Source organism: Chenopodium album, chromosome 4 (genome assembly GCF_948465745.1).
Source record: "Chenopodium album chromosome 4, dcCheAlbu1.1, whole genome shotgun sequence".
NCBI classification, from domain to species: domain Eukaryota; kingdom Viridiplantae; phylum Streptophyta; class Magnoliopsida; order Caryophyllales; family Amaranthaceae; genus Chenopodium; species Chenopodium album.
In genome coordinates this window covers 61,622,950-61,650,076 of record NC_137837.1, presented here as the reverse complement: position 1 = coordinate 61,650,076, position 27,127 = coordinate 61,622,950, and the positions used below count along the sequence as shown (strand labels likewise).

General features: G+C 38.9%; 2 protein-coding genes across 3 annotated transcripts; one reads left to right on the top strand and one right to left on the bottom strand.

The window, feature by feature from the left end:
• The first annotated feature begins 703 nt into the window (after positions 1-703).
• LOC145627053 (fatty-acid-binding protein 3, chloroplastic-like) lies at positions 704-4,222 on the top strand. Its single transcript, XM_081679461.1, has 5 exons — positions 704-1,007; positions 1,792-1,893; positions 3,243-3,398; positions 3,482-3,696; positions 3,790-4,222. The coding sequence occupies exons 1-5, from the start codon at positions 788-790 to the stop codon at positions 3,943-3,945; spliced, it is 849 nt and encodes a 282-aa protein (XP_081535587.1). The 5' UTR covers positions 704-787; the 3' UTR covers positions 3,946-4,222.
• An 87-nt stretch (positions 4,223-4,309) lies between these two features.
• Positions 4,310-7,116, bottom strand: LOC145627052 (receptor-like serine/threonine-protein kinase At1g78530). Of its 2 annotated transcripts, none has more exons than XM_081679460.1 (6): positions 6,836-7,116; positions 6,341-6,484; positions 5,928-6,266; positions 5,445-5,699; positions 5,225-5,343; positions 4,310-4,924 (listed from the first exon to the last, which is right to left on the bottom strand). In XM_081679460.1, exons 2-6 carry the CDS (start codon positions 6,474-6,476, stop codon positions 4,706-4,708), a joined length of 1,068 nt encoding a protein of 355 aa, XP_081535586.1. In that variant the 5' UTR covers positions 6,477-6,484; positions 6,836-7,116; the 3' UTR covers positions 4,310-4,705. The 2 variants fall into 2 exon arrangements, with proteins under 2 accessions (XP_081535586.1, XP_081535585.1); XM_081679459.1 differs by having other exon boundaries at positions 4,316-4,924; positions 5,225-5,358; positions 6,836-7,110.
• Positions 7,117-27,127: the final 20,011 nt, after the last annotated feature.

Below are 27,127 nucleotides of genomic sequence, written 5' to 3'. Positions count from 1 at the left end.
AGTAGGAGACCCGCCCCAGTATGGCGAGGATGGGTCTCAGTTTGGCGGGTGGTGGGGCGGGGATGGGGATAAAAACCATACCCGCCATGGGTGATGGGGCGGGGGTGGATTTTAAGTTATCCCCGCCCCCATCGTCACCTCATACTCACATCTATATATTTTTAAAAGCAAAATTATACACTTTTATACTATTTTATAAAATAATTACGTGAAATAAAATATTAATTATAATACTTTAATTTGTAATACACTTATTTTATAAACAAAAATGTGTGTAATATTAAGAATGTTTTATTATTATTATTATTATTATTATTATTATTATTATTATTATTATTATTATTATTATTATTATTATAATCCATATTAATTATGTAAGATTGTGTATTTGAGAGACGGAGATTGGGCGAGTCTTGGGTGGGGATTACGCAGGTCTTATGTGGGGATTAGGTGGGGATGGATATCCAAGTGGGGGTGGAGGGATGATTTTGGAGTTGTATTCGCCGGGGTGGGGATGAGGATGAATATTGGACCCGCCGCGGGGATGGGAATGTGGATGGGATGAGAATGAAAATGTTAGGTGGGGATGGAGATGGGAAGACCAACATCTGCCCCGACCCGCCTCGATGACATCCCGAGTTGTCCCCTTATGAGTTATGACAATACCTAAATTTGTTGTCAAATCTAATTTTCTTTAATAACATTCCAATGCATACGTACACTCTAGCCTAGGTGGTCACCACTGTATAAGCAACGAGAAAAAAATTGGCGAATTGGGATCGACGAAATGGCGGTGTCAATTGCTTACTCTTCTTCAACCACATTCACTATCTCTCCTTTTCAATTTAAATCCAAAACCTTTCTTTCACAAATTAATCATAATTTCATTTACCCCCCAAAATCCTGCATTTTCTCTAAATTATCAACAAAATCCCACCATTTTTCTCTCCAAAATGGCAAGAAATTCAGCCCCCATTTCGTTCCCAAGGCTTCTGCTTCATCTTCTGGTATAATTTTTATGCTTAATTGGCTATTTTTTAGCTTTATGCTTTCTTGAATTTCTTCATAGATATTGAATAGTACTGATTTTAATGCTGTTAGTTGAGTTATCAACAAATGCAGTGTTTCAATTTTAGTGTCTATTTATCGTATTGTTAATCTAGTTGGTTTATTTTGAAATTCCTTTGAATTTTGTGTATTGATTAAAAGAGAGATACTAAAAGAAATATTGCTGAATTGTGAAATTTTTGGTATTTGAAATGTTGTTAATTGTTGTGCCAAGTTTATGAATTAGCATTACATAGAAGGTTGTTGATTAAGTTATAAACTAGTCCTTGGTGAATTTTCATGAACTTCCCTTGTCTTCCCTTGTTGATTAAAGCACTACTCATTAATTTCTCCATTTCTTTTTGTTTGTCTTAATTAGAATATTCCATTTGTAAAGAGACAAAAGATAATGAGTATTCATCGATGGATAAGAAAGAAAACATATTCATGTGTGATCTTGTTTGATTTGTCTTGATGCGAAGTTTCAAAACATTAATTTTTAAAACAAAGTTCAACTTATAGTGCTCAAAGTGTGCATTAGAAATTGTGCAAAAAGTCAAATGGGACAAGCAAAATAGAAGGGCGGGAGTTTATTTTAAGTATGAATGATGAACCTTTGATTAATATATTTGTCAAATCAAACGTATATTAATCAAAGGTGAAGCAGAGAAAACTACTCCGTTTCGTGTTATACAGCTTCTATTGCTCATCTGACTTGCTCTTATGTTTGAAACTACCATGCAGTTGCGAATGCAGAGTATGCAGAGGAACCTGCAACCCGTGTGAAATTCCCTAAGTCTTTAAATATCCCTGGTTGTTCGACTTCATTGTCTTTGGTTGGAACTGGTATGCTGAGTTTTTAATATTTCATTTGCTATATCAAAATGAACATTACATGATAAATGCTAATTCTTGGAACATCTATTCTTCTCAATTCCCATTATCTGATTGATTCTCCATCTATATCAAAATGAACATTACATGATAAATGCTAATTCTTGGAACATCTATTCTTCTCAATTCCCATTCTCTGATTGATTCTCCATCTAGGAGACAACACATGAAGCAGTGAATTTAAAGCTGCCTCCTACCAACCAGTACATTGTGAATCTTACATTAGCATAACTCACAAGGGCAGTGCTTTGTTTATATCTTATTTTGAAGATGAGCAATGGAAGACCTAGCATCTGTTATAGCTTTCTACCGGTAACAATGTGGGTCTGACATTAAACATAATATTCATGGCACGGTGCTTTTTCTTCATTCTGATTTCAAAGAAGACCCATAGAAGACCTAGTAACTGTGTATAATTTCTAACCATATGTTAAACGTCTTATTAAGCAAAATTTTATTTTATAATTTCTGTAGAAGGTAGATTACATGTTGGATTTCTTGAAGCCTTTAATAATTTCTTATAATCGAAAATCAAATTTTTATTCTTCTAAATTACAATTGTAGTACAGGTATGTAAGCAGACTAATCTTAAGTTGACCTACTGTAAAACCTGAATCCAATCTGCCGTTGAATCTAGATGTGCTCATTTGAAAAGGACTATGAATTTAACACATATCCATTCAAACCTTAATCCCAAATTTCAGAATTTGAAACTGACCTGATACATTCATCTGCCAGATACTGGACTTTTGAAGACTGCTAATGCACAACATTGTAGTTGCTAGCTGGTAACATATATAGGTTAATCTCACTGAGATAATGATAGAGATCAATTCACTAAATTAATCCAGTTACTTACTACTGAAAAATTGGCAATTGAATTCCCAGAACAATAGCTAAAAGGCAAATCTATTATTTCTTTCTAAGCTACTAGCCCTTTGTTCATCACTTGATTTTGTTTTTAACGATTGTGTAAAATATAATGTCATCCTACTGTTGTAGTGTATAGCTGTCTCTTGTAGCAATTATGTTACTCTGTATCATACATAGCATTCTCTCTAGTACAGAGGACTACAGACTGCTTTTTTGTCCAGTTCTTTTTAATGCAAGTTGAGATTCCTCTCTATCAAAAATTAATTGTTATTTGTCAAGATAATAGAATAAGATCTGTCTGTGCGCTTCGGCTGGTTTTGAGTTTTATCAACTCTATTAAGTAAGCCAATGTCATTTAATACTTTCCTATTTTTCTTTTAGGTGAGATGATCAACATTGTCGATTCTTTTGTTTGCAATGAAATTCAGGCTACAGGGAAAAAGTTTTTGCAATTATTGGAGTCAAAGTGTATGCAGCAGGACTTTATATGAATCCATCTATGCCGAATGAATTGAGTCCTTGGAAGGGAAAGTCAAAACCTGAAGTTGAACAGGATCCGGCCTTGTTCCAATCTATATACCAATGTAATGAAATCAATTGTAGATTGTATACTAATGAGAGGGGGTTGCACAAGGTCCAATTCTAATTTTAATTATCTTATGTACAGCATCTTTGGAGAAATCATTGCAAATTGCTTTAGTAAGAGATGTCGATGGAAAAACATTTTGGGATGCTTTGGATGAAGCTGTTTCTCCAAGAATAATGAAACCGACTCCTGTTGATGAATCAGCTCTTTCAACTTTCCGTAGTATATTCCAAGCGCTGTCTCTTAAAAAAGGCACTTTGATTCTTCTAACTTGGCTTGAGCCTTCCAAGATGCTGGTAAGTATATCTGTTGTACTTTGTGAAAAGAAGTTTCCCCTCGTTGTTTCTGTTGAGGGTTGCTGAAAAGGTTGGGTTTTATTTGATTAACAGGTGTCTGTGTCACTGAATGGGGTACCTACAAAAGTAGATGCCACAATTGAGTCGATGAATGTCACAAAAGCCCTTTTTGATGTGTTCTTTGGAGAATCTCCAGTTTCTCCTACCTTAAAGTCTTCTGTTGCTAGTGGTTTGGCAACCACCTTGTAGTAACTGCACTGAGAAAGGTCTAGTACTCTAGCCGAAACCATGATTGTAAAATTTCTGAGCAAGGGTATGTCTCAAGTGAAAACCGCATGCTGTTGTGTAAAATCATTATTTTAGTATTTGTTCATTAACAGGTTAGTCCAAATTCAGCGATCATCACTGTGCTTTGATAATCTTGTGCCCTTGAAACCCTTGATTTAGAGATTATTAGATCTCCTGATGTTGGTTTTGTTTTGTTTATTGTCTTTATTCAATAGATTTCCAAGCAGATGATTCATTTATCTTGATTTCCATATCCATTTTTCTGTTTATCTCCTTCATTATAAACATTGGTCCACGGTATAGAAAATTAATATGCATGCTTTGATATTAAATGAATTTGATCCTTGTTTACTAATTGATTTCAATTGAGATCGAGATGTTATTCACAATATGTGTTTGATCACCTGCTGCTTGATCTTGTTTCAACTTTCAACTACAATGTACCGTTTCTACATAATTATAACCTTGTGGTGGCTACACATTTCTCTGTGACAGGCTACACTTCATGTTTCTTAAAAATCCTTGTATCATTTCTGTGGCGCCTGTTGCTCAAAAACTGTGCTCTATGGCCATAAAATCCAACTTCTATCCTACTTCGTATATTAATCTTTTATATGACGAGATTGAACCTGTACGAAGTGATGATTGGACGTTTATTGTCTACTTCTGCAAATAACTGATACTGGATACTACAAATGCTCGACACTCATTTCTATTGCTTTTATACATGAGTATCTGATGAAACATCTGAAACCTTTCTGTCTGGTTTTGCTTTTTCTAGCATTTTGACAACTTCAGCCATATTCGGTCTCTTTAATGGCTCTGACTCTAAGCACATTAATGCAATGCTGAAAACGGAATTCACTTCGTCGATGGAGCAGGACTCCAAGCTAATGTCTAGCACTTGCTCTTCTCTCTTTTCCTGGACAACTGCTTTTACCTGCTCATCAGTTAACAAATTATCGATCAGCTGCTTCTAGCATAAGCAGACTAAAACTCACCTTCTGTCATGTATGTAATCTTCGTTTTTAGCTCTTTATGTGATCTTATCAAGCTTATCATTGTGCAGAGAATTATTGATGTGAGTTGCTACCACAAATACTGACATGACAACAGAAAGTAGTGCTATGGAGTATTTGTGGCTGTAAATTATGCTTTAGAGTTATGATGTTATTTTAGCTTAGATTACTTCATATTGGAGTGAATTAAAGCCAAAACAAACATAGAATTGAAGGCTTACCCAGGTGACCAGCTTTGTTCCTTCCTCAACAAACGCTTCATCCATGGGCTTTTTTCCTGTCAAAAGCTCCAACAACACAACACCAAAGCTATAAACATCCCCTTTTGCTGTTGCTTTCCCTGTATCAAAGTATTCTGTGGAAATATTTCAAAGTATTTTGATCAACATATGACTCTTTCCAAAATTTAGCAAAAGGAAGTACCCCAAAAGGTTTGAGTACCTGGGGCCAAATAGCCAAAAGTTCCAGCAACAATGGTGGATACATGAGTCTTATTGGGTTCCGTGAAAGTAGCTAGCCCAAAGTCAGAAACCTGAGCCTCAAAATTTTCGTTCAGCAAGATGTTGCTCGATTTTATATCTCTGTGGATTATGTGAGGAATACAGTCATGGTGAAGGTATGCTATTCCTCTTGCTGCTCCTAATGCTATTTTGTATCTTGATGACCAGTCTAAAAGCTTCTTATTTTTGAATCTACCTATATTAAAAATACAATAGCATAGACAGTTATTCTTCAATTTTGAGATGTTTGCTATCAACATGAGTTAGTATCTTCTAATTTTGAAGTGATGTTTTCAAAATTTTATTTTAAAAATCACTGTCAAGTAAAAAATGTTTCTAAAGTCTGCCTCGCATATTCCAAAAAATTCAAACTGATAAATAACATTGAAGCAAAACGCGTAATTTAAGTTGGTTATGAACATACCATGTAGATATGCATCCAGACTTCCATTGGGCATTAACTCATATATGAGAAGATTATATTGAGGTGAAGTGTAATATCCATAGAGAGTAACAATGTTTCTGTGCTTTATATCACCCATTGCCTCTAATTCTCTCTCGAAACCACGGTCTCGGTCTACACTTCCCCTGTTAAGCCTCTTTACTGCAAATAATCTTTCTTCATTCATGCTTAGTTTATACACAGTCCCGTAACCTCCAGAGCCAATAATATCCTTGTTGCTTAACTTGAGCGCCTTCTTTAACAATGCATCTGCCTTTAGTGATTTTGTACTTGAAGGCCTGAACATCACCATTTTTCCACCTGTTTTTTGACTGTCTTGTAAGATGTTTATCAGAAAAAGTCAAGATCATTTGTTTTCAAAGTTCAGATCGTACCTGAGTAGCTGTCTTGAACTGATATATGCTTTCGCTTCCATTTCTTGTAGAGAAGAATAGATATTATGATCTTCGAAGTTACAAATGCAAGACAACTTATTGTAATGTACAGGGTTATTGTTTTTGCATTGCTCATTTGAAAACCTATAAACAGTACAAGTTTGAGAAGTCAAAAAACTAATATTCTGATGAGAATTTGCTACAGTCAGATCTGAAGATTATTTCAGAAAGTTTCTAATGAAGTATCAGACTGCAATTCAAATATGAACACAAAATTGAATCACTGAATTTGTAAAATGCTGTTGGTTCCCGATATCATTGGAAAGCCGAAGTTTGTTCTGACATGAACATCATTTTGTTCTGAGATATGTGAACATCAGTCGGGTTACTATGTGACATGCCAGAACAGTATGCATATCTCGAGATTAACCCAGAACTCGAATGTTTTGCCTAAAAGAGGGAACTGGGGTAAGGATGTAAATAGAAAAATGTTACCTGGTCCGTCAGCTCGTATAAACCAGCTGTGAAACTGTTTGAACACCAAAACTATCAGGAAGGCGCTGCACGTAGCACGTTGGGCTAGATTGTTGCTGATGCTGAATATCGATGAGTAGAGAAGATAAAGAGGAAGAATGGCACCTGATTTCTTCCGTAATGTGTATCTTTTTGAGAAAGAAAAAGTGGTGGATAAAACAAAAGAGAATGTGATTGGGTTTGATTTGTCATGAGTTTGATTAATTTTGGTACATCACATGAAGTGTAACTGTACGTAGGGAATATAACAGCAGGGTGCAGTACCTTGTGTTTGTCCTTTCGGCTTTTGTTGACATTATAGTCACTTTCACTTTGTTGATCCATCACCTGCATTTCATGATTGTCATAACTCAATACTCCGTATTTCAGATTTGCCCGTAGGGGGTTGGTATAGAGTACTTTCAAAGTATAATCAGTTGTATCTTATATTGTAATTGATTTTGCAAAGGAAAAATGGAAATAAATTATCCCACCTTTGCCCGAGTTGAAAATTACCAAACCCACATTTTGATATTTACGAGGCAAACCAACCTACCCCATCTTTTTTTAATGAACCTTGACCTGTTGGTGATCGAATTTAGTAGGTTGTATGCCACGTGTCGTATCTTAATTGGTGCATTTCATTTAATAAAAAAAAAGTAATAAAAAAATTAAAAAAAAACTCCAACCACCAACCCAACATCGTGAAACTCAAGCCTTTACCCCATCCACCACCAAAACCGGTCGACCACCCTCCTTAACCTCCGAAAACGGTCGGCCAGCCCTGCCCACCAGGGAAATCGTGGACCTTCGCAGGTTTCGGCGGTTTTTAAGGTGTTAAAGGGAGATTTCGAGGTGGTTAGGGAGGTTTGGTGGGGTCTTTGGGGTGGTTAGGGAGGTTTGGTGGGGTCTTTGGGGTGGTTAGGGAGGTTGGGTGGCGTTTTTCGGTGATGGGATGGAGGTTTGGGGGTTTCCAGTGATTAGAGAGGGGTTTTCATCAGTTGTGATGGTTTTAAGGGTGGCGACTGTGGTGGTTTATGGTGGTTTCGAGGGAAGGATATGTCAAGGGTGAATTCCGGGGTGGCTTTTGGTATAAGGGAGTTCCTGATGGCTGTTTTCGGGGGTTGTCGGCTGGTCGGTTTTCGCTGGGGCTAGGATAAGGGTTAGGGTTTCGCGGTAGCTTGGGGGGTGGCGGGTGGGTGGTGGGTTTTTTTTTCCTTTTTTCTTTTTTTTTTTTTATTTTATATTTTTACATATTTTTGTTTTTGTTTTTAACTTTTTTATTTGGACCAATTATTGAGTGACACGTGGCTTTAAAAAAAATAAAAATAAAACATTTTAACTTGTTTAACAGGTTATAGGTAAAAATTTTGGGGTTTGGTGAGTCCGACTCACTGCGGAAACAAACCCAAAACAAGACCGCACTCCCAATAAATAAAACCATAAAGCATAATTAACTTAATGACAAGATGAGGATAACAATTATACCTTTGACGAGTGTTTCGCCCGACCTCAAGGGGCTCTTACTTCGAAAGCAAGTCTCGAAAGTACGACGACCTCCAACAGAAGTCCACACACAACCCGACCACCGACAAGGATCTAATGTCTTGGAGTTAGCAAGGCCCGACCTAAACCCAAGTAATTATGAGTTCAAAGGTTTTCACAATGGTGATGCCTTTTTCAACTCTTACTCAAGTGAACAATCCCAAGCCATGCCTTGGCTATTTATACGTAAAGCTTCCTTGTGAATTCCACTCATCTTTCAATGTGGGACTTTTTCAAAAAAAGATCTCACATGGAAAGATTGATGAATTCAACCCTTAGTTAAATAAACCAAGGAACAAGTGTCACATGGTTAGGTGAGGACCACTTTCTCACACTAGTAGAAAATACTTGATGGGAAGCCCCAAATTCCAAGCGGTTTTAAAAATCCGCTTGTCATTTACCATTTTTTTTTAAGAAAAACCCTCTAATATTGAATGGCAAGCGGTTTTGGCGCAAACCGCTTAAACCTCGAGTTGACTTCGAATTTCATCTCAAATTTGGTTTAATAAGGCCAAATTCGACTATGAAAAGTCTAGATCTAGACTTTTCATGGTCGAATTTGACCTTAATACCATCAACTTGTTTAGCCATAAGATTGTGACGGTGGATATCGTGGTGGTGGGCTAAAGCTTAACGGTGGAGGTCATGGTGGTGACGATTGGTGTCGGTTGAATGTTTGGGCAATTTTCGATCTATTTCTTTGAAGTGTGTCTGATTTCCGGCGATAAAAGTCAGATAATAAAAGAGGAGAGGAGGAATGAGGGAGGAGAAGAGAAATGGGGAAAAGGAAAGAACGAAAGATGAATACAGACCAACGTGAGAAGAGAGAGAGGAGAGAGAAAGAGAAAAGAGAAAAGAGAAAAGAGTTGAAAAGGAATTAGGGTTAGGGTTAGTGGGCTTTTATACCCCATTTTTTTAGCAAAAAGAAAAAGAAAAAAACTACTTACAACTGTTGAAAACGGTCGCAAGTTTGCGACCGTGTGTTAAAACGGTCATAATCTACGACCGTTTTAGGCGGTCGCAACTACTTTATTTTTAGTTTTAAATAATTTTCACATGTATTTATTAAAAAAGAATTATTTAAATATACTTGTGACGGTGTAAATGGAAAAAAAACGGTCGCAAAATTGTGACCGCCTTTAAAACGATCGTAAAATTGCGACCACCTTTAAAACGGTCGCAGATTTCTAGTTTTGCGACCGTTTTATTGACGATCGTAAAAAAACGGTCGCAATTTGACCAAATTCTAGTAGTGATCCATTCTCTCGGATAGACAAAAACAAAGAAAAAATTGCACAAGTATTAAAAATATTGTTAACACTAAAATGTTTTGTCTGAATAAAAAAAGGGCAAGAAATCATCTTAGAAATCCGAAGATAGAGCCTTCAGATTTCTTGGGGGTAACAAGTGTACAAGTACAAATTATCTTCAGCTGAAATTTCCCAAGCCCAAGCTTTCTACTTAGAAATTTTTTGCAAATGATCGAAATATCGGAAAGGCAAAATACACAAATTCTAAGGCAAGGCAATGGAAAGAAAGGCAATAGATTCATGAGAAATATGCTCAGATTCCGAGCTACATCAAGTTAAATTGTTCATCAAATGAAAATAAGTATCGGCAACCGCTCACAAGCGGAAAATCACAGCTCCCGAATTACGTACAAGACAAAAACAAATAAAAGTTTGTACATCAAGGCAAGTTGAAGCAAAAACAGACAAGGCAAAAATATTCAAAAGCGGCAAGTTAAAAGATTAAGCATAAGATGATCCGCAAGATTCTGAAGACGAATGCCCGAGTTCCTAGGCTTCAACTGACTGGTCAGGCTGATCGGTAGTGCTGGAACCTTTACCAACTTTGGTCCCGGCTACAAAGGAGGCAGGCTTAGTGTAGACACCCATTTGTGTCTCCCCAGAACCAAACCCAGTGATGAGTACCTTTCACGTCGAATCATAATCGAATGAAGTGAAAGTGTGGAAAGTCTAGTATTGCGGATAGTTTTAATTCTTTTCTCTTCTCTCTGTTTTTTAAAACTTATTTTAAGAAAACAGCCAATCCAGTTTGGTTGGTCCATGATATGGGTCCGATAATAGTGTAGTTGGATGGGGCTTGACAAGACCTTTCCAACGATATATTATAAGCCCAATTCCGATGAATATTGAGGAAATTATGGCCAATTTACTAAACTAGGCCCGGTTTGAGCCTTATATGCGGCCCAATGATCTAGAGGAGGGCCTAATATGATTTATCATTCCTAATGCAATTCGGAATGGTTTTAGTCTTCTAGATTCTTCTAGAAGGTTCTTTTCATTCCTAATTCAATTAGCATTGATAAATTGACTTTTGTTGACTTTTCAGAGTTTTAATTAAAATCAAAAAGCATTTTCGAGGAAAATATACGATTTTATCCTCCAGTACGGCAAACTTATTTGATTTTCGAAAACGCGTCAAAAACAGGCCTGGCGCCTGACTCCAGGCATTGGCGCCTGGAACCAGGCCTGGCGCCAGCCATTGGCGCCTGGTGCTAGCCATTGGCGCCTGGCGCCAATAAGCTGGTGCTGGCGCCAACTCTGTTTTGCGTGCGCCAATATCGTTTGACGTGCGCCAAGTGCTCTGTTTTGATATTTTATCTTTTTTGGCTGATTTCTCTATAAATAACATATTAAAAACTTTGTTTTCATTCACCTACATTCAGTGCTTTAATGGTTTTAATTGATATTATGATGTAGAAATCATGTTCAATCATGTTTATATCGTTATTATGATATTCCTAGTATCATGTCTAGGGTAGTTTTAATATTAAATATGATTGTTACGATGCCTTATATGTTCTTCCTAATATTTATGATTGTTAGCGTCATGTTAGGGTTAAAGATTTGATTTTTATTGCTTAGTGACATGCTAGGGTTTGTTATTAATCTTGTTAGTATCATGCCTAGGATCTTGCTATTATTATTATGCTTTAATATTAACATGAACATGATTATGATTATAATTGTTATAATTTATGATTATTATTATTATTTTGATGATGATTATTTTATTTATGATGATTATAATTTTATTATCATGATATTCATGATTATTATTATGTTGCTTGATTTTTATTGTTATTGCTTGAACACGCCTTTTATGCATGTTTAAAGGGAATTGGTACTTGTAATCACGCTTAATAAGATATTAATAACCTTGTTTAGGGTTAATTTGATTACAATTTGAAGTGATCGCCAATAGTAGCTTATATGCGCATTTATATTCAACCAACATAGATAAACAGGTTTAGGGTTAAACCTATTGTTTGCATGTTAATTAAAAAGCGCACATGAATACGATCAGAATAAAGTAGAAGCCTATTATTAGGGCAGGTTCAATCTCTTTTAGGTTGGATTTGTACCTTCATCCCCGAACCCTTATTTGGTTCTAGACCTTATGGAGTTGACGATCTCTTGGATCGTTAAGGGGTGTAACCTTCACCTCGTGACCGGTTTACAAGTTCCTTAAAAAACTTGTTGGCGACTCTTTTGCTCTATCTTCTTCCCTTTTGGACGCCACCGTACTTTAGTGTATGATCACAGTGGGGTTCAAGCTAGGGGTTTAATGCTTGAAATTATTCCCTACTGTTTTTGGCGACTCCACTGGGGAGGATTTCTATTTTGATTCCTAAATTTTTTTCGGCAATGATTTAGAATGAGTGGATGAGACTCGAAACGTTCTAAGTATTTCATGTGTGTAATTTTGATTAACATTATTGTCATATGCATAAAAAAGATCTCATTGGAAAGACCATCTGTAATGAGTTAAAAACATAGGATTTTACACGTAGGAAATTTGAGAAATATCTTTCACAACTAAGATCGAAATAACACCGCGCGAAACTGGAAAATTTTATCGAGCACAGAAAGCTGCTGAGGCATGTGAGGAGTAGCGCCAGGGGCCAGAGCATTGGCGCCAGTATTTTAACCGTAGCGCCAAACGCCAGCATTGGCGCCAGGCGCTACAGCTAAAAGCTGGCGCCAGTCTCTGATTGCTGGCGCCAATTTCCCCCAATACCGAGCCAGAAATATGCGTTCTAATTTCGACCGGTTTTTCGTATTGTTTGCTCGATCCTACTTCCTGATTGAATTTTTTCTTACTTTTCTGAAACCCATATGTGTTCTACATATGCACATAACCCTCTGGGAATTCATGCTCCATCTACCCGATTGAACGCTCCGTGCAACAAAGGGTACATCCGAGATGTTGAATTCACCAAACCATGGAAGCGAGTTTTTTCTAAAGCTCGCGGTGTCCCATCCACTCGCGCCAACCCTTCACGGTTAGGCTTCCGCGCGGTGCATCTGGAAAATTAACCATGGACCCTCTATTGACTAAACCATATCTCGAACTTTAGAGAACTAGAGCCATGGTTAGGTTGCAAACTCATTGCATCATATTGTGTCTACTTGACTAATTGTGCATTATTTGTTGTGCATACTCTATGTGATTTTTCTTAACCGTTTGTTTGACTTGTGTTAAGACTAAATAAAATGATTAATGACTAAAGAACTTTGTTTAATTAATTAATTAATTAATTTGAGCTAATAGTTAAACATAAAATCGAGTCATAGTTCCTTTAAGTCAACCCGGATTTTTATTCCCGTATACTGCACAAACGTCAACTTGTTTTGGTCATAGCCGGAGTTCTAGGAAGAACTAAGAGTGGTACAACCTATGGATCTGTATCCCCGAGTTTTATCTTTAATTTGGCATTGGTTTCATCCAAATCAAAGTCACAGATAAAACGTTATGACTAAAATACCACAGTCACTCTAGTTTAATGCATATACATGAAGTCTTAACTTAGTCTTTACTTGAGTCTAGTCACATAGTCTAGCCACATGGTCATGACACGAGTCTTAACATACCATCTACACTCACTAGTCTTAGCACACACTTTGAGTATATGTCACCATGACCATGTTTTAGGTTCATGCATGAGTCGGTCTTTTTCCGTCATTTGAGTCGGGGGGGTACATTCTATTCCTAATTCTTTATTTCCCTCCATCTACATCATTTTCCTTCACATTCTATTCAAATTTTTCTTCACATCCTCCTTCTATTGCTTGTTGAATAAAGTTTGAGTCAAATAATTAACAATAAATATCCCCAAATTCCTTTTCTACAGTACTTGGTCGAGGAGAGAAGGGCGATTAATCAAGGACAACCTCTTTGTTCAAGTCTCACTTTTTGATAAACCGATTCGTCAAAAGAGGAAGGCTAAAAAGATAATGGCAACTCAAGAGGAAGTTAATGAACTTAGGAGTCAATTGACTAACGTGACTGAGACACTGAAGCTACTCACACTCAAGATCGATGATCCCGTGAAGCAACAACAAATGAACCCCATGCAGGAAAGTTTGAGGAAGCTATCTAGTGACTATAAATTTCAGGGCATGAGTTCACAAGGGGTCTCGCTGGACAAGAAACTTCTTCCGCATAAGTTCAACGCCACTGACATCCCTAAATTCAAGGCAACAGATAACCCTTATTTTCATCTAAGAGCTTTCGAAACCATAATGAGTATTAAGAGTATCGATAAGAAGGTTTTCCCCTCTCTATTCCCGCTATCTCTTGAAACCGTTTGCCAACAGTGGTACTTCTCCCTTAACAAAGAGAAAACCCCTACCTGGGAATCGATAGTGAACGCTTTCGTTGATAGGTACAAGTGCAATATCCAAGTTGAAACCGATTATAGACAACTTGAGATGCTAAGACAAAAAGGGAATGAAGGCTTTACTTCTTTCTTTAATAAATGGAGGGAAACTTCCGCCAAGATGATTGAGGTCCCCACCAAAAAAGAATCTGTGAGGATGTTTATCAAGAACCTCCAAGAGAAGTATTCGAAGCATTTAAAATATCAACACAATCTGAATACTTTCAAGGCCGTTTATGACATCGGAATTGAAATCGAAGATGACCTCGCAAAGCAAAAAGCTAATAACAATAGTAACCACGGTGGCTGGAAAGGAAAGAAGAACGACAATCCTTCTTCTTCCGAAAACGCCCACTCTAGTAACAATGTTAGTACCTTTTATCTCAGTGAAGTTTTAGCCATAGATAACCAAGGATCTAAGAAGAAACTAAGGAAAGACTTCACCCCCATTGGGATGAGCTACGATACTGCCTTCGATCGACTCCATGCCAAAGGACTCATTACTCCCATTGGACCTATTCAAGATCCCGCACCTGAAAAGAGATTGCCTAGTTGGAATCCAGACGAACACTGCAAGTACCATCAAGGTAGGGGTCATTCTGCTGAGAGCTGTTGGAAGCTAAAGGAGGCTATCCAACATTTGATTGATAATAACAAGCTTCCCATGCCTCCAGTTAACAAGAAGAGCGAGTGATGATAAAGCGAACAACACAAGACAAGAGGCGAGCTTCAACGACAAGATTTCGCGACCTCTTTTTTCTATTTCTTCTTTATTTTTTACCCTTTCCCCAATAAGTCTAGCATAGGCACCCTTTTAATCTCCTTAGATTTATTTTGTAGGATCATTATTTATTTTCCTTTAATAAAATGAGCATTTATTTCCTTATATATGATCATTTCATTTTATTGCAAAAAAAAAAAAAAAAGAAATCATGTCGAATTGAGCACAAGGTATACCAATGATTTGAGGCACCCCTTGTAGCCACCTCATATCTTCTTTCACCTCTCAAATTTACAATCCTTTCTTCATAAACCACTTTGAGCTTCGTCTAACGATAGACCTTTCTTTTTTCAACCTACATCTATCTAACCTTGGGATGGGATGGTGTGCAACTTATGCAATTTTCAATTTCATAAAAAGCTTGAGTGACTTCAAAAGATTAAAAATAAGCAAAAAAATAAATAAAAGTGTACAAAAGGGCAAGTGTTCCAATGTCTTTGATATGAAAATATCTTCGATAAGAACACGTCTCAGATTGCGTCTCTTATCGAGTGCTCGGTACCGTGCCTGAGAAACATGAATGCCAAGTGAGTGATAGACCGCATGATTGGGATTGCCCACACTTATAAAAATAAAATAGGTGCTAAAGCAAAAGATAAAAGAAAGAGCTAAAAAAGAGTAGAAAACCTCAAGCATGAAAATACAAAGATTCCAAAGCAAGGTTGCACACCTTGGGGGCTTATCGAGGGTCTTGAGCCTTTATCCCCTTCTTCTATAGCCTTTAGCCTAACCACGTTACAATCCTTAAAAAGACCTTTTTGAGGTATACACACTTGTGCGAGGTTCGGCTAGAGCTACGTTCGGCCTCATTCCTAACGGATACGTAGGCAACCTCACATTGAGGTGCGGCCGTAATAAACATGCATTCATATTCACATTCACACACTTGCACCATGATCATATCAAGGGATCTCCAATGCTCATCCCTATTCATGTAGAGCTAGACTTGGGGGCTTGATCCCTACATCATTAGCTTACCTAGCCTAAGAGTCACCACCATTTGACTCTTTTAACAAATAACATCTTTCCACACACTTAGCTCTTGCGGCCTAACTTTAGTGTCACTTTCACACACCGCACAGATACATGACCAAATACTTCCCTTAGGAACCCTTTGTCATGGAATCTTAACATAAAGCATGCCTTGTCACATCGCTCATCACTTATCTATCATCGTTGCATCACGAAGTATGAAGTACTTAGCCTCCGTGCCTAAGTTACCCAAATACTTTCACCATGAAGTCAACAGTTGAGATAGCCTAGGATGGATTAATCCTTGTGCCTTGAGAGATAGTATCAAATGACATTTGACTAAGCTCATTCAACATGCACCATCAAAAACTTTGATTATTTTTCAGCGTCTTTCTTTTTCGGGAGAAAGTCGGTACCCTCCACAAAAATGACGGAAAATTTTTACTTTTTGCATTTTTGAGTCACATTGAGTCAACACTATGCACACACGGGTCACGAGTCACACGTGTCATTTTACTTCGAGTCGAGTCAACCTCGAGTCGGTCAATCACAGAGAGTCAAGTTTATACCTTGAGTCGTATCAAGTCAATAAGTCAAGCAATGCTAAACCTTAGGTCAACCCTAAGATAATTAAAGAGATTGGCAAAGTTCTAAAGTAAAAAATAAATATAGGTGCAGCAGAATAGGGAAGACCCTATCACAGCATTCAGCGACAGAGTCAATTCTTGGCGCCAGAGATATCTCAGCAACGACAGAGCTCGAAGCCTCTCAGAAAGGTGATTTCGACCTCATACAACAATTTCGGGTTCCTTGGTACGCCAGTTAGCCCCTATAAGCAATTTGACATGATTGAGTAGTCGATTTGATTACAACCGCAAATAAGTGATCGACTTGATGAAAGATCGTCTCACTTAGCTTAAAGCGCCTAAGAATTGGCTCATCACGGAAACACCGACATACTGGTTTTAGCGGAAGCAAAGTTCAGGCGAGCTTTAGAGATCGACAAACGTTGGTCTTCGGAAATTTCTTCTTCAGAATATTATCGCAACAAACGTTCAAGTATCGAAGCTCTTTTGTTCAGAGACGCGTGAACATCTCCATCAAAGCTCTTTTGTTCAGAGACGCGTGGACATATCATCAAATATCTCCTATTTTCAAGCTCTATTGTTCAGAGACGCGTGGACATAACAAAAAAAAGGAAGCTCTTTGTTCAGAGACGAGTGAACATCGAAATAGCAGGACGACATTCACTAAGATTGTGGAAGTTGTCACCAAAGATTTGAGAAGATAGCACGAGATGGGTGGTCTTCGACAGCATTTGCTAAGATTGTGGAGGTTGTCACCCAAGATTTGAGAAGATAGCACGAGATGGGCGGTCTTCGACGGCGTTCGCTAATATTGTGGAGGTTGTCACCAAGATATGAGAAGAGCGGTTCATGATGAGGCGGTCTTCGACGACTTTTGCTATGATTGGAAAGGTTGTCACTATGATTCAAGAAAAGGCTCAAGATGTAGCAACATTGATCGACGACGTTCCCTAGATTGCGGAAGATCGTCAAAACAAATAGCAAGATGACGTTCCATAGATTGTGGAAAGTTGTCAAAAAGCAACTGAAGGTGATTTCAAGAGAAATAATCTTCGATAGTATTCCCTTGGACGTGGAATATTATCAATGCGGATGAGGATTGTTTCAAGAGAAGCAATCTTCGATGGTATTCCCTTGGACGCGGAATATTATCATCGCGGAGGAGGATCGTTTCAGGCGAAGCAGTCTTCTATATTGGAAGCAGTTACGGGCGTAGCAGTTTTCAAGCGGGATGGCATTCTCTAGCTTGCAGGAGGTCATCTAAACAATCGGTTACTTTCAGAGACGTGTGCTCGACGGTGCAAGATACGCGTTTCTTAACTCTTTTATCTGTTTAACTAACGTTAGTTTTGCAGGTATCGGCGTTACAAGAGTGGTTTAGGATCGCAGAACGTTCTGAATCATTCTCCGTCCCTATCGATACTTTGACTTTTGTTTTCGAAACTTGCGTTTCTCCAAACTCAGTCAAAGTGGGGCTTCTGTGGACACCCATTTGTGTCTCCCCAGAACCAAACCCAGTGATGAGTACCTTTCACGTCGAATCATAATCGAATGAAGTGAAAGTGTGGAAAGTCTAGTGTTGCGGATAGTTTTCATTCTTTTCTCTTCTCTCTGTTTTTGAAAACTTATTTTAAGAAAACAGCCAATCCAGTTTGGTTGGTCCATAATATGGGTTCAATAATAGTGTAGTTGGATGGGGCTTGACAAGATCTTTCCAACGATATATTATAAGCCCAATTCCGATGAATATTGAGGAAATTATGGCCAATTTACTAAACTGGGCCCGGTTTGAGCCTTATATTCGGCCCAATGATCTAGAGGAGGGCCTAATATGATTTATCATTCCTAATGCAATTCGGAATGGTTTTAGTCTTCTAGATTCTTCTAGAAGGTTCTTTTCATTCCTAATTCAATTAGCATGGATAAATTGACTTTTGTTGACTTTTCAGAGTTTTAATTAAAATCAAAAAACATTTTCGAGGAAAATATACGATTTTATCCTCCAGTACGACAAACTTATCTGATTTTCGAAAACGCGTCAAAAACAGGCCTGGCACCTGGAACCAGGCCTGGCGCCTGGTGCTAGCCATTGGCGCCTGGCGCCAATAAGCTAGTGCTGGCGCCAGCTCTGTTTTGCGTGCGCTAATCTCGTTTTACGTGCGCCAAGTGCTCTGTTTTGATATTTTATCTTTTTTGGCTGATTTCTCTATAAATAACGTATTAAAAACTTCGTTTTCATTCACCTACAATCAGTTTTCATTCGCCTACAATCAGTTTTCATTCGCAATCATTAATTCTCTAATCCTCTCTTAATCATTCACCAATTCTCATAAAGTTTTCTTGATTATTTCATCTCTCTTTCTCTTTTTCTAAACTTTCTTTTCACATACAAAATTCCGCATTCGCAAGATCTAGAAACACCTAGCCATATTCGAAGTTGCCTTCGCCCTAGACGTGAAAGGTTTAATTTATGAGGGTTTGGTCCCAAATCTCTATTTTAATTATTTAGTTTAATTGTTTTATTATTTTCCTTGAAGTTACTAACGCGTATATTTTGTTATTAGATATTCCTAGCATCAAAGTAAGTGATTTAATGGTTTTAATTTATATTATGATGTAGAAATTATGTTTATATTGTTATTATGATATTCCTAGTATCATGTCTAGGGAAGTTTTAATATTAAATATGATTGTTACGATTCCTTATATGTTCTTCCTAATATTTATGATTGTTAGCGTCATGTTAGGGTTAAAGATTTGATTTTTATTGCTTAGTGACATGCTAGGGTTTGTTATTAATCTTGTTAGTATCATGCCTAGGATCTTGCTATTATTATTATGCTTTAATATTAACATGAACATGATTATGATTATAATTGTTATAATTTATGATTATTATTATTATTTTGATGATGATTATTTTATTTATGATGATTATAATTTTATTATCATGATATTCATGATTATTATTATGTTGCTTGATTTTTATTGTTATTGCTTGAACACGCCTTTTATGCATGTTTAAAGGGAATTGGTACTTGTAATCACGCTTAATAAGATATTAATAACCTTGTTTAGGGTTAATTTGATTACAATTTGAAGTGATCGCCAATAGTAGCTTATATGCGCATTTATATTCAACCAACATAGATAAACAGGTTTAGGGTTAAACCTATTGTTTGCATGTTAATTAAAAAGCGCACATGAATACGATCAGAATAAAGTAGAAGCCTATTATTAGGGCAGGTTCAATCTCTTTTAGGTTGGATTTGTACCTTCATCCCCGAACCCTTATTTGGTTCTAGACCCTATGGAGTTGACGATCTCTTGGATCGTGAAGGGGTGTAACCTTCACCTCGTGACCGGTTTACAAGTTCCTTAAAAAACTTGTTGGCGACTCTTTTGCTCTATCTTCTTCCCTTTTGGACGCCACCGTACTTTAGTGTATGATCACAGTGGGGTTCAAGCTAGGGGTTTAATGCTTGAAATTATTCCCTACACTTAGCCTTCATCTGGGCTTCCTTTTCCTTGTTCTCGGCCTCTTTCCTCCTTGTAGCCTCTGCCAGCTCAGCAGCTTGAAAACGAGCCAAGAAGTCTAGCTCAGCTTGGCTGGCATACATCATATGGGGATCCTTGAGATTTTCATCCCATATCTCACACTGCTCCCATTGGATGCTAGGCTCGGCATGATGAGCCAGCCTTCTGGCCACATTGAAGACGTTCTCGTAGCCTTGAGTATACTGAGGCTCAGTGTAAATCCAAATCTTCAGTAACTCCTGAGCTTCAGCCAGTTTTTCTAGACCTCCTCCGAGCTCTTTCTTGATTGCTCCAATTCTACCGTGAGCTAAGAGGAGGACTCCTTTTGTGCCTCCAGCTGTTCCTTGGCCTCGGTCAACTAAAGTTGAACCCTTGTAGCCTCATAATTCTAATTCTTCAGCTGGCCCCGAACAAAGTCCATAATAGTCTGGGCCTGAGACAACTCGGTCTCCTTTGCGTGCAGTTGAGAGTCTAGGTCTTACATCTTCTAGTTCTGGGCTTCAGCATTGGTTTGGGCCTTGAAGAGTTGGATGTCTCTATTCTGAATAGCCCGGTCGAGACGCCTCATGCCTTCTTCCAGGCTCTCAGCCCTCTTCAAAAGTCTCTCCTCTCGGCTAGCCATCCGAGCCTTGATTTCATCTTCTATTCTTTACTCTATACGAGCTCGGAGGCTAAGGACATCAACCGCCCAAAACTCATTTAGCAACTTCGAGCCTTGGTCAATAATGGGGAAGACGCGCTGCTCTATTTCAGTGTAGAAGGTGCTAAAAGCCTCGAGGGCTTTCTTTTCACACCTCTCAGCGTCAACGTACTTTTCCTCCGCTGCCTCGGCCTTTAGCTTGGAAAGTTTTGTCTCTGCTTCAGCCACTTCGACCTTGTGCTGCAGTGAGCCGGTCATCTCTACAGTAAGAGTATGATTTTGCACAACCTGTGAATATAGGGCATAAGTCAGTTGAAGTTCCAAAAAAAAAAAAAACTGAAGCAGAAAGTTGAAGTTACCTGCATCAGCAACCTCTGGTTCTCAACTGCAGGATCTAGGATCCTTCGGCTAGGCTCGCCGATCCCAGCAGTCGCTCGGAGGACCACTCCCTAGCCCGGTCCACCTCGGACAGGTTGGAGAAGTCCCCAAAAAAAGTCGCAGCCTCCTCCCGATGCTATCCCCAAATCGTCTCTCTAACATTGGCGAGGACGGTAACTAAAGAGGCTGAGAAGCCTATGTCTCTGGATTGAAAAGTCCGGAATGAAGGGAGAGAAGATGAAGGAGCTTCTTCAGTTTTGACAGGTTTAGTTCCGTACTTAGTCTCTTCTAGGTTGATTACTTCAACCTCCTCTACTTCAGGCTGATTAATGAGCGCATCAGCCTCCCGTCAAATGTCGGAAAACCCTTCATCAACAGCAGCAATGTTCTCGATTGTGCCAACTACAACATCGGTTACAGCTGCACTCTCGGGTGCTTTTTCTATCTTTAGCTCCTCCTCATGGACTACCTCCTTTAGCTCAGGAGTCCTTTGGTCAACCTCCATGTCTTGGGTTACAGGAGGTGGTGGAGGAGTCTTATTAGGAGGGCTCCCAGGTGGTGGAGCAACCTTTGGCGAGCCCTTGCTGTCTTGAGGCTCTTGAATCTTGATACCCCCAGTCGGCATCGGCCTGACCAAAAATTGGTCAGGATGGACCACCGCCCTTCTTATTTTCCGGAGGGGCTCATCCATGTCTGAGTCAGAACTCTTAGGCAAGAGATCCTCAGCGGATGCTGGAGCTTTCCCTTCTTTTCTTTTCCTTCTGGCCTCCTCCTCGTTAGTCTGCAGAAAACGAGGGGCAAATCGTAGGATCATCAAAGGAAATTTTAAAAAAAAAAAAGAGCTAAGTCTAGAGAACTCACAGTCTTCAGCAAGTCCTCATCCTCGGCAGTTCCCTCCTCCTGCACCTCTTCAGCAGTGGCAGAAGGCCCCTCTCCGCTTTCCATAGCGCTGAGTGCCTTGGCTACTTCTTTAGTAGTAAAAGTAGTCTCCTCTTCCTCGGGGGTTAGGCAGAAGAGTGGATCCCTCTTTGCCCACCAGGGTTTCTGCTTCAGATACTCCGAGGCACGGGTGATGGTGAACTTCTTGGAGTGAAGGGACAACGGACGATCCTTAGACTTAGTGATCGCCGGCTCATTATTAGTCACAATCCTCTCAGCATTGATCCCAAGCCACTGATAGTTGACGCCCACATTGTTCTTGTTCAGCATTGAGTAAGGAAAAAGATGCATCAGTACAGGCAAAAGGCATGCTAAAGTGCTGCAATACGAAAGTAAAGCAAAAGAAATACAGGCAATAGACTTAGTGATCGTCGGCTCATTATTAGTCACAATACCGTCTCTATATTTTCGGCTGAGGCCGACAACAGCAAGCATGCGCTCCTGAAAGGCATAGTGAGAATCCGACAACCAATTCTAAGGCACGAACTTCCATCGGCCTGTTTCCCCAGGATTCTCCTTCTTCCCGAAATAGTTCAGCTAAGCATTATGGGGGTCATTGACTGCCCAAGCTTCTTCAGGTCCAAGGCCCTGCATCCTCATATCAGACTCATAGAGGTACCGCAGACACCAATATAGAGCGGGTGATCAGGATCCGATGGCGCCCTAACCTAGATCCACTGGCCTTGCCAGTCCTTGTCCGAACTATCGTTCGCCCACATAGTCAAGTATCTTGGCAAACTCTCAATTCGCCACCAGCTAGGGCCATGTTCACCATGACCACTTTGAATATTCGGCATGAGCCGATGTAACTTTTTGAAGCAGTGAACGCTTGGCCGAAGGCCGTAAAATAAGCACACCCATAGATAAGTCATTATCCTTCATATACTGACAGGTGTAAGTTGACATAAGGAGATGCGGTAGTTGATCAGCACCTCAGCTACAAAAGGATGCAGAGGGAACCGAAGCCCACACTGCAATTTCCGAGTGTACACCCCCACATAGCCAGGGGGTGGACGATGAATCCTATCAAATGTAGTGGGCATTCGGCACCAATACCCATCTTCCTCTAAAATAACATAGAACAGCTCAATCTGTTCGGCAAAGCGGTAGGTCTCAACATTATTCACCCACTAAGGATAGAGCATGTTGGTCATCACTCCCCAATTATCATCGGCGTTCGCCCATTCTACCGCCCCGGGAAGCAACTCCCAAGTCACGGCCGCTGGAACTTCCTGGCTGGAAGCGCTTGTCTCCTCTGTCCCTCAGGGAGGCGCTGTAGATATCGACACCGCCGGAATTCCCTCTTTCGGAGCAGGGCAAGGGTTTTCCTCATTTTCTCTCCTAATTTGGGCTATAGGGTGTCAGGTTCTACCTCGAGCCATGGCTGAAGTGCTCGGAAATACGAACGGAAAATCGAAAAAAAGAGAGGTACTTCGAAAATCAAAGAAAACCAAACAAAATTTGAAGAAAATTACCTTTATCTGGAGTGGAATTTACCGATCTATCGATTCGGAGCAACAAATTTTAGTTTCAGAGCCTCAATCTCGGGGTTTAAGCGAAGTTCAAAGTCAGAATCAAAGGGTTTTAGTGAGAATTCAAGTGTGAATTGGTAAATGAATGAGGAGAGAGAGAGAAATCGTGGTTTAAGTATGTTCAGAAGTGGAATTCTGGAAGTTGCGCCACTAATTTCCCATTAATTCTTCCATTAAGTAACCGTTTAACTCATTTCCTCCTAATTAACTACCCATTATCCATCCAACTTCCTCAATTATTAACCAAATGGCAGTTATTTCATTAATGACTATTTAAATTTTAAATATTTTTTATTTAAATTAAATCATTTACTTCCCTCCATTTTTTGTTAATCAAAACCCGCCCCGTCATTCTTCCAAATCGGGTCTGGGGGGTAAGTTGTTTAGTGATGAGTGACATTTATGTCACTCTTAGGGAGTAGTTCTAGAGTCATTTCGTGTTTATTTTATCTTATTTTCCCTTTCTTTCTCTTGTTTTCTCTTAATAACATTTCTAGTTTATTTTAGTAATTTTTGTGCGTTTTAGTTTATTTTCTTTATTTTATTAGTTTTAGTCTATTTTCGTATTTTATTTTACTTTGTTTGCTTGTATAGTTTTTGTTTTATTTTTATTAGTTTAGTTTTATGTCCCTTATTTTCTATTTTATTTTATTTATCTCTTTTTTATTTATTTTATTTTTATTTTGTCTTTTGATTATGCCCTCGTGTTTTTGTTGTAGGTCGAGTTTGGTGTTTCGGGTTTTAAAGTCGTGTTCGAGTTCAAAGTCCGGGATTCGAGGTGCAAATTTGTTCTAAAGCTGCTGCCCTGCTGCTGCCAGCTTAAACTACACCACCCTCCCTCTTTATCCTTCACCACACAACACCACCTCACCTCCCCTGCTGCTCCCTGCTTTCCACTCACAAATCACGCACAACCGCAACACACACCAATAGCAACTGCAACATCAACAACAACCACACACACCAATACCCAGCCACCGCACTTCACCCAACAAAACCATCACGCAACTCCACCACTCACAGCCACCAATTCACCAATAACAACAGCAGCCACGCAATCCCTGCTCCAATCCGCAGCCTGCAACCCCGCAAAAACCAGCAACAGCAGCCACCAATTAACTCCACCTCACCACCGTTCCCAACCTCCAACCAATTGCAGCAGCCGCACTACTCAACCCACCTTCATCCACCTTCGCGCAACCCCTGCTCCACCTCACGCAACCCACAACAGCTATTACCACCAATACCCAGCCACCGTCAGCCGCCAAAATCGCCAGCTACCATCTCCTCCACATATAGCAGCAACCTGCGACCTGCTATCGTCCCTCGCATCACAGCCAACATCACCAAAATCAGCACAAAACAGCAGCAAATCAAAGCAAATTCGATTTCAATCGGGTTCGGGCAAACCGTGGTTCGGTCGAACTTCGAGTCAGAGACTTTGGGGGTTTCGTTAATCGAATAGGAGTGGACGAACATACCCATGGTTCGACCGAACCAACCCCGTAGTTCGGCCGCACCAACCCACGGTTCGATCGAACCATTTCACGAGCTATGCACATGGCTTTTAATGAGGATCGAACGGCCTCAATTTGATGATGATGGTTGATGAGCGGTGGTGATAAGATGAGCTTCAATGGAGATAGAGCAGCCAATGTGAAGGAGAAGAAGAAGGAAATCGTGGTGCTGATGGTTTTGGGTCGGGAATTGATTTTGATTTTTTTTATTTTTCTTTTCCTTTTTCTTTTATTTTTATTTCCTTTGCTTTTCCTTTTCTTATTTTCTTTTCTCTTTTATTTCTTTTCTATTTTATTTTCCTTTTCTTTCTTTATTTTATTTTTCCTTCTTTTATTTTTCTTACTTTGGCTAGCTTAGTATAAATACCCAATTTTTGGGGTAATTAGAAAAAAGGAGGAAGGGAATAACTATCTATTCTTCTCTCTAATTAGTTTTAGGTTAGGTTAGGATTAGTCTTCTTTGGTAGAGAGAGAAAGTGAGGTTTTCTTCATTAATGAACTTGGATTTTGAAGAAGGAGCTTGTTCAATCCTTTGTAGACCTTCATCTTCAATTAATGAGCAATTTCTTACTCTCTCTCCTCTATTTTTATTTGTTTATTTTGATTATTATTTTAGTCGTTGGTATTGCTTGTTGATCATGTTGATTCTTGATTATTTGTTGATTAATCTTGTTATTATCATGATTAGTGAGTAATTTCCCCATTAAGTGGATGGTTGTGGTGTAGTTGGACCTTGAGCATGTTCTAGGGTTTAGAATTGATTTATTTGTGATTAAAGTCTTTATATGCTTGATATTCTTTAATCTTCTTGCAAGTGCACATTGTTGGTTGATTAAAGGTGAATCTTTGCTAACAAGAAACGGAAGTTGACTTAGTTAAGGTTCATTACTATCGATTGTTATTTAATAGTACCTCCTAGTATATGGTTCTAATGTGGAAACATAGAGGCTATGTTAGGAGAAGCCAATTGACCCCGGAAGGCGGCTAGATTGGATTCTTAATTTCGATATTCGAGCATGTTTAGTTCATAATTAATTCAATTTCTATGCCTTTGTTTATGTTCAAGTGAATTCTATACCTAAACCATTTCCCTTAATGTTTTATTTCTTGTTTTAGCATTTTTAGACTTTAGTTTATTTATCCCCTATTCCGGACTAGCTTAATTAATGATAACATTTGGTGGTGTTTACCGTTCTCTGTGGTTCGACCCCTATGCTTGCCTTATACTCGTATTAGGTTTGTTTAGGTTGTATAAATTGTATTTGATCTAGGGATAGACAATTGACGACGCGTTTATTCCCTTGTCATTTAGGTCCAATTTATGCCAATTGGGCCGGTCCATAAATGATTCAATTCCAAGCCCAAGGTCAAAGGTTCAACTTTCCAGTCCATGCCAAAGTCAGGTCGAGGTCCAGTCAACGTAACAGGCCCACTTGGCTCCAAGACCATTTCTCCTTTCTCCTTATTGTGCTAAGGTATAAAAGTTTTCACTCCTATAGTCCTATCACATTGCATTCATTCACAAATACCCTCAAGCAATTAATACTCTTGCATAGCACTTTCTCTCTCTACACTGTACTGACTTCGGTATCGGAGGGGCCTTCCTTGACACAACCCCCGAGGCCAGTTTACGTGTTTTTGATGTGCAGTAAACCCTCGGCCCAGCATCACTTGGACCGAGTTCAGTCTTCAACCCACTTCAAAGGACCTAGCCGAAGGTCCCATTGTTTTACCCGAAACAGGTGGGATTATTTATTTCCAATTTTCCTTATGCAAATGAGCTCTACAACAACAATTTTTTTGGAAATTCTAGTGATGCATCTTGTTATTTGGGTTAATGACCGATTAGGTGAGTTCACTCGATAGTTTGGACATAGCCATGTTTCTTTTTTAGAATGGTTCTGGTAGGCCTCTATTTGTTTTCGTTTTCCTTTTCTCTTATAAATGTAACCTTTTTGGCTTTTGTAATATTTGATCAATTTTTTTTTAAACATCTTGAGCAAGGAACACAATTACACAAATCCTAATATCTTCATGAGAGAACTGTATAGTTTTTAAGTGACTCCGTCCTTTGCATCAAGTTAGGGATGTTAGTGGGTAAGAGGATTGTTAGTTGATTGTATCAAAACGAACATATAAAAAATAAATAAAAAAAAC

Bases quoted from the DNA above. Each gene is read 5' to 3' on its own strand.
- LOC145627053 (XM_081679461.1), top strand. From the start codon at position 788: ATGGCGGTGTCAATTGCTTACTCTTCTTCAACCACATTCACTATCTCT. The intron at 1,008-1,791 runs GTATAATTTTTA...ACTACCATGCAG, and splicing joins GGCTTCTGCTTCATCTTCTG to TTGCGAATGCAGAGTATGCA. The intron at 3,697-3,789 runs GTAAGTATATCT...TTTGATTAACAG, and splicing joins TTGAGCCTTCCAAGATGCTG to GTGTCTGTGTCACTGAATGG.
- LOC145627052 (XM_081679459.1), bottom strand. From the start codon at position 6,476: ATGAGCAATGCAAAAACAATAACCCTGTACATTACAATAAGTTGTCTT. The intron at 6,267-6,340 runs GTACGATCTGAA...GTCAAAAAACAG, and splicing joins AGTTCAAGACAGCTACTCAG to GTGGAAAAATGGTGATGTTC. The intron at 5,359-5,444 runs GTACTCAAACCT...ATATTTCCACAG, and splicing joins TTTTGGCTATTTGGCCCCAG to AATACTTTGATACAGGGAAA.